This window comes from Dryas octopetala, chromosome 2 (assembly GCF_963921425.1).
Source record: "Dryas octopetala chromosome 2, drDryOcto1.1, whole genome shotgun sequence".
Taxonomy (NCBI): domain Eukaryota; kingdom Viridiplantae; phylum Streptophyta; class Magnoliopsida; order Rosales; family Rosaceae; genus Dryas; species Dryas octopetala.
The window spans coordinates 23,298,698-23,312,102 of NC_141367.1; the positions used below are offsets into that span (position 1 = coordinate 23,298,698).

Consider the following 13,405-nt stretch of genomic DNA (forward strand, 5'->3'; position numbering starts at 1 on the left):
CTGTTTTTTGTTGCACTTGATGTTCTGTATTAATCATTGTCAAGCTCCTTATTTTAGTTCCTGTCCAAATTGTCAAAATTCATGGGGCAACGTAAAACATATTAGTTGGTAGTTTTATGTTTTGTGTTTGTTGATCTGTGAAGAAGAAATTGGTTAGGTCAACTGTCAATATGTTGATAAAAGTGCGATAATGACAATAAAAAGCAAAATTGATTTTTGTTTGTGTATATTGGATTGATTTTCTAATGACATTTTTTGAAGGATTTCATTTTATGTTCATTTTATAGGGTCACGATATTCTTATGGCTACTATGCTTAATGGTGCTGCGATTATGGATGGAGCACTACTTCTCATAGCTGCTAATGAAAGCTGCCCCCAACCACAAACTTCTGAGCATCTGGCTGCTGTTGAAATAATGCGTCTTCAACATATTATTATCCTTCAAAATAAAGTTGATCTCATTCAGGAAAATGTGGCAATCAACCAGCATGAGGCAATCCGGAAGTTTATTCAGGTAAGTTCCCTTGAAGCATTTTTTGTCTGGTTTATTAGTTGTAGTCTGATGAATGATATCATTCAACATTTTGTGTACCAGGGAACCGTAGCTGATGGTGCACCAGTGGTGCCGATTTCTGCTCAGTTGAAGTATAATATCGATGTGGTGTGTGAGTACATTGTCAAAAAGATCCCCATTCCAGAAAGGAACTTTATCTCACCTCCGAATATGATTGTTATCCGTTCTTTTGATGTCAATAAACCTGGGTTTGAGGTTGATGAGATAAGAGGTGGTGTTGCTGGTGGAAGTATCCTCAGGGTATGTCTTTATTGTTGGATTTTCTCAAAAGTGTGGTCAATGTTCAAATATTTTACATTGGTGCTGTTGGCTCATTGTGTTTGAATTATTGTTATGGGTAGTGGAAATGTGCACAGCTGCTCTTGTTTTGGACCTACTAATTTGTAGAATTCTGGAAGATTGCTCAAGTAATTTGTTTGATAAATGCTATAGGTCATGAATACCATATCTGACAATTTGGTCTTGGCAGGGTGTTCTGAAAGTGAACCAATTTATTGAGGTTCGTCCTGGGATTGTTGTTAAAGATGAGAGTGGAAACATCAAATGCACACCAATATATTCTAGAATAGTTTCATTGTATGCTGAGCAAAACGAGTTGCAATTTGCGGTGCCAGGAGGTCTCATTGGAGTTGGAACAACCATGGACCCCACCTTGACACGTGCTGATAGGTTAGTGGGTCAAGTTCTCGGTGAAGTCGGGTCACTCCCTGAAGTATTTGTTGAGCTTGAGGTAAGGACTTTTTATTTGGTTTTTTGGACTGTGAAGTAAATGTGTGTGTGTGTGTGTGTGTGTGGTCCCAGGATGTGATAGTGCTCCGTTCTTCTGGCATGATATTGGTTTCTAACTTTGCTCTCTTTTATTTACTTTATGGGTTTTAGTAATAAATTTATTCTTTTGAATCATTTTGTTTTTTGTTTTCTCATCCTGAACTAGACAAATCTTGTTGATCAGAAATGGCTGTAGATTTCAAATGCTTTCAACTTCACGAGCTGCAGAAAACTTGTGCTGAAGATTGTGTTCTATGATTTTGCAGGTGAACTTCTTCCTGTTGAGAAGGCTTCTGGGGGTCAGGACAAAGGGCTCAGAGAAGCAGGGAAAGGTGTCAAAGCTGGCCAAGACTGAGATCCTGATGTTGAATATAGGATCCATGTCTACTGGGGCTAGGGTTATTGCTGTAAGGAATGATTTGGCGAAGTTGCAACTCACATCTCCTGTTTGCACCAGCAGAGGAGAGAAAATTGCACTCAGTCGACGAGTCGAGAAGCACTGGCGCCTTATTGGTTGGGGACAGATTCAAGCTGGAACTACCCTTGATGTCCCACCCTGCCCCATTTGAGTTTACCACACAAATTGGGAAGACAGAGCAAGAAAAAACTAGCAAGACAGCTAAAGAGTAGGGAAGATGTGGGAAGGCAGACAATTATTGGGAACCATTTTTGTTAGATGGAGAAGAAAACATTGTTTGGGTCCTTAATTTTTTTTTTTCCTTTTTTCTTTTTAAATTTTTTTAAAGTTCCTACTTTCAGCTATTTTTTCTGCGAGTTTTGGACCTAAGTCGTTCAAACAGATGAGTGAGTGATTGGCAGCTATGTTAACTCTTACTCCAGAGAATGTTGTGTTCTTAATTCTTATGAAGTCTGCGTTTAATTGGAATCTTCATAGGAATGAGTGATTAACAGCATATTCAGGAGGGTAATTGGGGCCTCCTAAAGAAATTTCAAGTATTTCATATAAATTAGGTCAAGTAGTTTATAAAGAAATTTTGTTAAAAATGAGGCCTTGGGATGAAGTAATGAATACTATCAAAGCTGCAAATTAGAGCCCGTACACACACACACACACACACACACACACACTCTCTCTCTCTCTCTCTCTCTCTCTCTCTCTCTCTCTCTCTCTCTCTCTCTCCCTAGTTTGAAACTTCCACTGGATATGAATGGATTATGTCTCTCCACACATTTTCTCTCTCGGCACCCACATTGGAAACACACTTCCACACCGCACTGTTACACTTGAAGCCACTCCCAAACGCAATTTGCCAGACCCTATCACCCCGCTTCATCTTCCCTTTTGCTTCTATGTAACTCAGCTCGTACCATATTGAAGAGGAGGACGTATTTCCATATCTATACAGAGTCATGTTCGAGGCCTCGACATCTTCTTTCCTCAACTCCAGGTTTTTCTGCATTGCTTGTATCACTCCTTTCCCTCCAGCATGAATGCAGAAATGCTCAAATGCCTTCCTAAAATTTGGTACGCGGATGCTCCTCTTCCTCCTCCCATTCCACACCTTTTGACTAAGCAACGACAACCCATATCGAAATTGCTCCGAAACTGGCAAAACCTTTGGTCCCAGAGCACCAATGTTTGCCTTCAATGCATTCCCAGCCACATTCAGTATGTTCTTGGATATTGAGACCCCTTGTTTGTTCTCAGGGTCTGTATCCTGAAACACACAGGTATGAGACTCATCATCTTGTGCATTGTTTGTTCTAACAAGGTGTTGCAGCTCATACTTAGCCCTTCTCTTGTCTTGGTTTCTGCTAGACATTAACATGGCTGCTCCTCCCATTCGAAACAAACAATTAGTTATCAACATGGATGGTACTTTGCCTATGTACCAATTCAAAAGCAGAGCCTCTGTGCTGACAATCAAAGCCAATGAATTCGTATGAACCCTCAGTAGGTCCTTAGCTAGACCCACTGCTATAATCCCAGCACTGCATCCCATCCCAGACAAGTTAAAATTCTTGATATTGCTTCTCATTCTGAATTTGTTAATTACCATAGTGCTGAGAGATGGTGTGGGACAAAACAAGCTGCTATTGCATATGAGTACATCAATGGCTCTTGGGTTGATGTTGTGTTTCTTAAACAAATCTGAGACCGCAGCAAACATCACTGTTGAAGCCTCTTCAATGGCAAGTGGGAGTGACTTTTTTATGGGCAAGCAGTTGAGAGATGGAGGAATACAAGTTTCCTCACTGAACCCAGATTTCTCCAAGATCTTGATTTGAAAAGCAACGCTGTCAGGATCTGTGCCGCCCAGAAGAGTATTCTCTAGGAACAAGGACATGGGTAGTCGATAAGAGTTTGGTGGCTTGTAGCAGGCGAAGTCTATTAAGTAAATTGTGGGTTTTCTCTTGCAGATAAGGTGTATGAGGAAAATGCCTGCAATTACCACCACTGCAAAACAGAGGGTAATAGAAGTGATGGGCTGGGGGTGGATGAGAATGTGTTCTAGGATCATAGCCATGATTTTAGAGGGAGAAAACTGAATGGGTTTCTTTGGGTTTTGACAATGGAGTACGTATCATTTAATTTGTCTTGCCAGAGTTTTATGGGGCATGACAAGCAGATGGAAAAGCCTGTGGGAAAAGTAATTGGAAGGGTATTACTTTCAAACAAGTAACTTAAGTCATATCTCTCTCGGTCTTTCTTATTGTTTTGCTTGGCCTTGTGGGGTCAGTTCATATTAATTTTCTATTTGATAATAACTGAAGCGTATCTTAAGTTCTTAACAAACTTGCATTCATCCCAATCCTATTTTCCCAATAAAAGGTGACGGCTGTTGGTGAATAACACAATGGAAAACAAAGTAAACACATGGCTTTAATTTATTACTTACTTGGCAGATAATACTGCTTCATAATTGTGAAAGGAGTTGTACAATTAATCTGAATTAATATCCCAATTAACCTCCGTTATCAAACATGGAGTTCGTTGATAACAGAAATATTTGGAATTAAGACAAATTAAGACCATCCTATCTTATAGCTAGCTAGTCAAAAAGGTTGATTGCATCCTTAATTGACCTTAATTATTCAATCGTACAATAAAACGTAGCAGTGCATGGCCATGCATGCATGTTATTATTCTCTTGAAACCCTCATATTATAAGTCTAGATGACGAGCGTGAAGTTGACTGCACCGAGATTGGGGATGGGGAGGAGGCCAGAAACGGTGGCTGGGAGGGACTGCAAGGACGATATGAGATTTCCTGTTGATGGCAAACTGGCATTGCAGTTGGCGAGCGGGGTCGGATCCACCGCCCTGCAACCGGACTGTACTGAAGAGGTGAGGAAGTGAAGAGGATCCAACAAGAATGAAAACGTTCCTGAGTTGGTGGCTGTTACAGTAGCTATAGTCGCATTTCGACCAGTGTTTTCAGACGCAAAAGCGTCACGCGAGGCGTTTGCAGTCTCGCAAGGCGAGGCGTAAGCCTTGACGCGTATAGCGTAAGCCTTTCGGGCATAAAAAAATATAATAATAAAACAATTATAAAAACAATTATATAGCTAAAAATAGCATTAATTGTCATTCATAAATAAAAATCATCCATATTACATATCAAATTCAATAATATTGTTCAAATTAAATAGAAATCCAAACAAGCATATTGATCTAACAAGATCATTCACAAAAACATAGTAAAAACAACCACTTCATTCATCCCACTCATTATCATCAATATCATTCAAACTAATATCACTATCATCCTTGTCCAAGGAATCGATGTGGGAAGGAGGAAGCGCCCAATCTTTCGACACACTTCCCTTATTTCTTCTTTTTTATATGCCGAATTTAAAGTGGTTTGTCGTGCTTCCATAACAACAAACCTATCCATGGGTCCTTTGACCCTTTGTTCAGCACTAGATTGAACCATACGAATCCCAGAAGTAGGACTACTCCCACTTCCTGAAATTCCATAAGTCTCCGAATGAAGAGAATCCAAATCTATACTCCCCCCCTCCCCTCCATGACCCTCTCCAATCTCACGAAGCAATTCAGTTTGCCTTGATTTTGCATCCTTAAATTTTTTCAAAGCTCCAAGGCACTCTAACCTCACAACATCTGGGACTTTGCTGCAAGGTTTCATTCCATTGTGAGTGTGAGCTAAGTGCTCTTTCAGCCTAGAAATACCCCCACTGCATTGTTGATCACAATACTTGCACCTTATATATTTTTCTCCACCAACCTCTTTTGCATACTTCCAAGCAAAATCCTTTCGACTCATGATTTTTTATCAAAAAATATCTGTCCAAAACACATCACATATTCATAATACTCACAAGTCACAACAATGCACAATACACACAATATTCACAGATCACAAATATAATACCAGCAAAAATTCCCAATATTCATTATTCACAACAATTCACAATACTCAGTTTTCACCATTCACAATACTCTGCCCAAAACACATCACAATTCAATTCAATATTACAGATCACAGATGAGAAGAAATCAAGAAAGTTAGAAACAAACATACATGATAGCTGTGCCACAGAGATGAATGTCGCCGGACTGTGTAAGAGGCGGAGATCCCTTGCCTCTGTCGCCAACTCGCCGGACTGTGTAAGAGGCGGAGACCCCTTGCCTCTGCCCACGGAGACCCCTTGCCTCTGTCGCAGGACTGTGTAAAAGGGGGAGACCCCTTGCTGGCTAGCTGCGCAGAACAGAGATGACCACCGTCCTTGCTGGCTAGCTGCGTAGAACAGAGATGACCACCCTTGCTTGATCGGCCGCCGTCCGAGACCACCCAGCCGCAGCCGCCTTGTCGTCGTGAAGAGAGAACCTAGAACAGAGAAGTTGAGAGAATCGCTGATAGGGCAAGGTCTGATGGACTGAAGGGGTTTATTAAACTCTCAGCCCAAAACGACATCGTTTTGGGACTGAGTTTTTGAAAAAAAATATCCCGCAGAGGTGGTCGCTGGGCGTCCGCGGTCAACGCCTTCAACGCTTGCCGTCGCGAGGCGTACGCCTTCAACGCCTTGCCGTCGCCTTTCAGTCCTTTTGCAGATTCCGGCGACGTCGTGCGCAATCGGCCGCCGCCTCGCCATGACTCGCGCCTTGAGGCGCGCCTGAAGAACGCCTTTGAAAACACTGATTTCGACACTGCAGCTGGACAGTAGCATCTACAACAAAAATTTATTTCCATCAAAGATATGTAAACAAAAATAAACCATATATATATGTGTCATCATTATCAAGGTTAATTAATAAAGGTATCAAATTAATTAGTACGCCTGAAATACGTACTTGGGAAAACAGGGGCAGCAATGGGGCCGCCAATAACCGCAGTGCCATTGATAGTGCAAAACACAGTGCCTTGTACGCGGATGACACCAGTAAGTGCAGCGAGAAGCCCATTCACCAGAGTTTGGGCTTCAGCGGTTTGAACTGCCAGAAGCGCAACCAAGAGGCAAGCAAAGACAACTGTTTTGAAGGCCATTGCTATCTCCTTAACTTACAACAAGTAGTAGTAACTGCACCAATGTATTCAACTAGTAATGTTGCTAGATTTGAATAACTGATGACTTGCAGAATTGGTGTGCAGGGTAACCAACTTATATAGAGGCTGGCAATGTAGCAATTAAGCTTTTAGTGGACAAGTTGATGCAGGAATATGCTATGATCCATCTAGCTGTAGATAAATTTTTGGGTGTGACTGTAAGAGCATTTGCCAGTGGGGAGAGGTTCATTTCAATTTTATTGCAATAAATTTAACTAAAAGTGAAAAAATGACTTGCAATGGTAATGGTAGAGTTCAAATTGGGAATCAATACTTCATTTCAGAGATAAAAAAAAATGAACTCTAAAATGAAATTCATTTTAAAAAGCTGGTCCACCATGTGAAAAAGAAAAAGCTAGTATGTCTAGCTCTCTCATGTCGACATGTGGACTGTATTATATTTCCTTGTCTCTCATCTTAAATTTTTTATCTTCTTTTTTATTAAATAAATGTATCATTTAATGCTATGGAGCACTTGACCTATTTTCAATCGGTTGCCCTCTCCTCTCGCATTTTTTGTTTTTTTGAGAACTTAAAAAACTAAGCATTGAATTCAATCTTTATTTGCCTTTAATTTTTTAATCATTTTTTAACCTATACATGCTTGAATTAAAAACACATAAATAAAATCATAGAATAAAAAATATAGAAATAAAAACATGGAACTAAAAACATAGAAATATACATGCTTTCTTCTATCAATTTAAAAAATGTATTACAATTTTTGTTACTGGCCTCCCTTTGCCTATATATTATCTTGTTTGTAAAAAACTTACAACATTGAAAATTATTTAAATATACAAATTTTTTGAGAATATCTAAATATAAAAGTTGGGCATGAAAATAAATTTTTTAAAATATATCCAAAATTGGTCTCTTTTTAAAGATCTCTTTGAAGAGAAATTATTCTGTGTAACCAATTTACGCCATGTGATGTAACCAATTCAACGTGTCATAATATGGGTGAATGTTATTAATATTATACCTTATTAATATAAATTTACCGTCCAATAATACATTTACACATTAGATTAGTTACACCACGTAGGCGGTGTATCATATACACCTAATAATTTTTCCAATTATAGACCATTTTAATTATGTAATTTTTAACATGATTAAATTTATCCATTTTATGTTATTTGAGTATGTAAGAAAATATTTTAAAAATATAGTTATTGATTTGAAGCCATTGAACTGCACCACTACAGCTGCAAGTAAAACTGCAATTCAGTTCAATAGATACCAAAATAGTTCAAAAAAATTGAACTATTGAACAACCATTGTGGATGTTCTAACACCATCAATTGGTTTATACTTTTAAGTATAATATTATTAAATATACATGTGTTATAATATAGGTGGATTACGTGATAGTGTTTTAGTTACGCTAGAAAATTACTTTTATCTACGCATCATGTGTTGTTTGTGTAAATGGTAGAGTACATTTAATTAATTTTGGATGAGTTGAAAATTAAGTCATAATCATTCAATTAAAATAGTATAAGATTGCCATGACATTAAGCTGCTTAATTAGGATCTTCACCATGCATGCACGCGACCTTAGTTGATGGGTCCGTGCGCTTCATCCTACAACCCAATCACTCTTCTCCCTAGTTAATATGAAATTAATTAACCCAATTAAGTTCCTCTTTTTTTAAAAAAAAATTGGGTACAACCCAAGTTGCTCTTATATCACTGGCGACTCTATATAGATTGTGGGACAGATTGCCTCACCTAAGGTGGCTAGCTAGGTTTATAACATCTTTTCCAAAATGAGTGGTCGGCCAATATGAATGTTACAATACTAGTAACTTAAAAAGGCTTTAGGTGGCTAGCTATATATAGCTAGGTCCAAATGGAGGTAGCTAGTGGCCACTGAATAAAGTTGCTTCTTTCTGCGCATGCGCCATTAGACAACGACAATGTCAATGCATGCCAGCTTTCTCCTATCATCCCACTTCGGATACGTGCGGCTCATGTCATAAAATTATATCGTATAGAGTGTAATTAATTTTAGTGTTATAATATAGATTGATTACCAGGTTGCAGTTGTTCTGATATCATATATGAGAAAAAGATTGTATTAAAAACTATATGTTTGGATGAGATACTTACAGGACTTTATACAACATAAAAGTAATCAAGATTCTATGTCTAAGCTAGGGCTGGATACTAAAATTGAAAATCAAACTGATTTCATTATGTTCTGTGTCAATTTTGTGTCGAAAAATAATACCGGTCATTATCTCGTACTAGACCCAAACCGTACTGAAGCTCAATGAGATGGGAGTGGTTTCCACATCTCAATCCCAATTGATCTTGTATCGAACCGGTCATATTTAATTTAATTTTTTTTATTAAGTGTGAAAAAAAATTATATATATTCCTTTGGACTTGATATAATAATTAATAAAATTAAATATATTTTATATATCATTTCTTTTTCAAGATATTATTTTAGGTCTCTATTTAAATATTATCATTGCAAAAAAGTCTAAAAATATTACTAGTTTATATTTTATATAATTTATAGTTTATATATTGTAAAATATTACTAAAAGTCCAAAACTATAATTTATAGTTTATATACTAAAATTATTATTGTATAGGGTTAATTTTTATGGTTTATATAGTTTATATTCTAAAATTATTATAGTTTAAAGTATAAGGTTTCAGACTTTATGGTTTAGGCCCTTAGGGTATAAGGTTATAGTGTACGTAGAATACCATTATAGTTTATGGGTATAAGGTTATGGTGACTAATACCAACTCAATGATAGTATATAGTTTATAATACTATAATCTATATATATATATGTAACATGTATAAGTATATAAGATATACTATAGTTATCAACCCCAACAAAAAAAAAAAATCAATTATATATAACCCTATACACTAACCTCTATTAAATACCCTGTACACGTACTATATACTATACACTATACCCTAAACTCTATTATTACTTTATACAATAAATCTATTATTAATTACTCTATAAAATTATATATACTCAATCCTAATGTTTTTTTTTTTTTTAATTTGGCCAAACTCCAATCCTAATTTTTTTATTTTTTTATTTGATTTGGCCAATTGAAACCCCAAACCCCAATTAATACTAGTATAGGGTATATTGTATACTTGTATACGATAGAGTTTAGACTTTAGAGTATACTAATATATGGTATAAGGTATATATATAGTATACTCTAAAGTCTAGCACATAGGGTATAGAGTATACTAGAGTATAAAGTATAGAGTATACTAGTACAGACTATAGAGTTTAAAGTATAGAAAGGTATAAACATGTATAGAAATGTATAAAAATGTATTGAAATGTATTATATAAATTATATGTTTTATGGAAATTATATAAAACATAAATTATTATGTTTTATGTAAATTATATATATTATATATTAATATGTTTTATAAACCCTAAACCCCAAACATACCCTAATGTCTAAAACTCTAAATGATATATAAATTGCTCGATATACCATTTAGGAAAATAGTATTTGTCAATTGTTCAAGAAATACCTATTACACATGATTTCACTAAATTTTCTAATCAATTTAGAACAATTAACTAATTGAAAAGAGTTTTTATATCAAATGATATTAGGGAAGGGGCCGGAGAACAAGAAATATTTGTCAAAAACACTTCTAATGGAACATTTAATTGTTGTTAGGTGAAAATTAACAATTAAAGGGTGTTAAGTGTAAATTAAATGACTTGATCTTACTGGATTATAATAAATATATTTTTTTAGTAGCCGAAGGTGTCATGGATCAGCTTTCGCACACTAGACTAATCTCTTAAGCTGGTAAAGTAATAAACACTAGCAGCTGGTAGCGTGGTGGCGTGGTGGGTCTGTGCTCCTTGTGGCTTCTTCTTGGTTCCAAGTTTGAGTTTCCTTTCAAGTGTTATTGTAAATGTTTTGCTGATAGAGAATTTTGCAATTGGTCTTGATCTCATCCCAACCTATATGGGATGGGATGACACAGACCATTTTTGAACATGGTCATCTCATCTCTATCCCGATCCGGCCAACAACTTCGGGATGGGATCGGGATGAGGTCCATCTCATCCGATCTCGTGCCCACCCCTAGTCTAAGCCTAGACTTATGTAGCTGCCTTGTTTACAGGAATATGCAAAAAGTAACGTGATTAATACATTTGACTTAGCTAAAACGTACAATGCTAGCTGACTTTACTTTCCTTAACATGACGTTATTAATATTATTTGTACTTCATTCATATATAACATGCAGATTAATCACATTATTTAACAGAGTTTTAGTTATACCAAATAATTTTTTTGTCATGCCATAAACTTAATTAATTGTATAAACCATAATATACATATTCAAGAGTGAATTAATTATTTAAAACACCCATATGCATTTGAGACTTGAGGGAAAACAAATATATATTATATAAATGCATGCTAATAATACATATTTTTTCATTTATATGGCCTTATCCTTATGGAATATATGTGGAAGCATAGCAATTAGCAAAATACGTACCATCCATCCTTCAAATTAATTAACGATCGGTACGTGTTACTTGGGCATGCATTGGTCGAATGGTCCTTGTAGCTAGCATGCTCGTCACGTACCTTTCTTATTCAATTTAAAAGTAAGAACTTTGTTGATGTAAGAATTGATTTACAATTTTCAACCAAAAGTCCAAACCATACAATTAAAAGTTGATGGATAAAGTGTTGCAATAAAGGTGGGAGGCTGCTACTTGTCAGACCACAGCCTTACCTTGTCTTAGTATTCTACCATTGATGTGCATAAGTGGGTTTCAAAAACAACTGGTTGTACGTGCTTGCTAGAGGAGAAGAAAAGTGATACAGAGAGAATGCTCCTCTTTTCCATCATCATTTCTCGGTTCCCAACTTCCCAAGACAAAAGGGAAAAGAGTATATGTAATGGGATAAGGAAGGTTCTCACTCAGCACCAGATACATATATGGGCCATGATCGAGGCATTAGTCAGTGAATACAGCTGTGTTGGTTAGATGGTCAATTACATGTACGTTTCAAGATTAATCAAGATCGATGACCATGGTCAATTATTGGGAAGCAGATGAGCTAGGGTTGCGACTTACCAGCCATGAAAACCCGCATTGCAAACTCATCTCGTTCTACGGTTCTACCTAATCAATATCCTTTCTCTCTCTCCTTTTTTTTTTTTTTTTAAGGTGCTTTTTCCAACTTGATTTTTTTCTTCCTTTTCATTACTGTGCACCACTTGCTTTCTCTACAGACCCGGACTCATTCTCCATTATCTTTTTTTTCTCCCCTGTATAATGTTGAAGAGGGTAAGGAGGACGATAATTTTGTATAGGAGCTACCCTCCCCAGCATGGATTAATAACAGATTTGAGACCCAAATGATTAATAAAGTAACTTACATAGTTACATTACATGGTTTAATAATTTTATTTTGGCCTGAAAAAATGTCTTCAAATATTCAACTAATAAGATGGCCGGACCTTTAATTATTTTTTAACATAACATACTAAAAAGGCCACCATATGGTCCATAATCATTTGGTGGAGAACTACTGCACCGGCCTGACACAAACGTGGGCCTTGAGTTAGGGCTAATCAATATCAGTTTTTTGAAAGCTTAAGGTCAATTTCCACCCCAACCTATACAACAAGCATGAACGGATCCAGAAATTAAAAATTGGGCGGGGGGGACGACGGGAATAAAATCAACCTCGAAGATACGAGGAAATTTCATTAATAAACATAAAATATACGCTTAATCAAGAGGGACACAGTGAGTCTTACCCCTCAAAATGCATATCTATACAAAAACATAAACAAGAAAAAAACATACGACAAAAGAAAATAATAAAACATGCAATGCAAATACAAGATAAGTCTATGAAAATTAAACCATGTGCTTCTTCACAATATAGAAATTCTTAATTATTGAATCTGTATCTATATTATTGGTAATATATTATAAACATGACATGTAAAGATATTCTACAAAACAAAATCACACAATAGCTACCTATTTTTCTAGCATTAATATGCAACTACAATTTAGGGCCAGTTTGGTATTGCTGTAAGAAAAAACAGCTGTGAAGTAAAATAGCTGTGAAGTAAAACAGCTGTGAAGTAAAATCAGCTGTAAAGTAAAACAGTTGAGTGTTTGGTAAACTATGTTTTCAAAAGTGTTGTGAGTGCAAAAAACAGTATCAAAGTGTTTGGTAAATGTTAATATAAAAATGTTGTGACTGTGTATAATTACTAAAATGGACATGATGCTGAAAGTGCATTTCGATCACTTATTTGTTTGGTAAAAATAATATGTTTTTTTACTTGTTTTTGAAATTTTTGACTACAAATTTTTATTAGCATTAATTTTTCTAAGAACAACATTATTAAATAAGTATGCCTATTATTTTTTTAGGTATATTATAATTTTAATCCTATAAATAAAATATCATAATTAATTATCATAATATAAAATATAACTAACAATGGACATATTTTTT

The 13,405-nt window shown here is 35.9% G+C and overlaps 3 protein-coding genes across 3 annotated transcripts in view; 1 reads left to right on the forward strand and 2 right to left on the reverse strand.

The window, feature by feature from the left end:
- The window catches only part of LOC147294321 (eukaryotic translation initiation factor 2 subunit gamma-like), a 4,523-nt gene extending 2,294 nt beyond the window's left edge, over positions 1-2,229 (forward strand). The window contains exons 6-9 of the mRNA XM_086231640.1: positions 288-515; positions 597-815; positions 1,045-1,305; positions 1,610-2,229. Coding sequence (XP_086087766.1) covers positions 288-515; positions 597-815; positions 1,045-1,305; positions 1,610-1,912 — 1,011 coding nt within the window. The 3' untranslated portion in view covers positions 1,913-2,229. The remainder of the gene's footprint in view (positions 1-287; positions 516-596; positions 816-1,044; positions 1,306-1,609) is intronic.
- Positions 2,230-2,485: 256 nt separating this feature from the next.
- KCS21 (3-ketoacyl-CoA synthase 21) lies at positions 2,486-3,832 on the reverse strand. The gene has a single exon (XM_086234176.1). The coding sequence runs from the start codon at positions 3,830-3,832 to the stop codon at positions 2,486-2,488; it is 1,347 nt and encodes a 448-aa protein (XP_086090302.1).
- A 333-nt stretch (positions 3,833-4,165) lies between these two features.
- LOC147294323 (phylloplanin-like) lies at positions 4,166-6,887 on the reverse strand. The gene is made up of 3 exons (XM_086233600.1): positions 6,622-6,887; positions 6,469-6,497; positions 4,166-4,727 (listed from the first exon to the last, which is right to left on the reverse strand). The coding sequence occupies exons 1-3, from the start codon at positions 6,812-6,814 to the stop codon at positions 4,479-4,481; spliced, it is 471 nt and encodes a 156-aa protein (XP_086089726.1). The 5' UTR covers positions 6,815-6,887; the 3' UTR covers positions 4,166-4,478.
- Between the last annotated feature and the right edge of the window lie 6,518 nt (positions 6,888-13,405).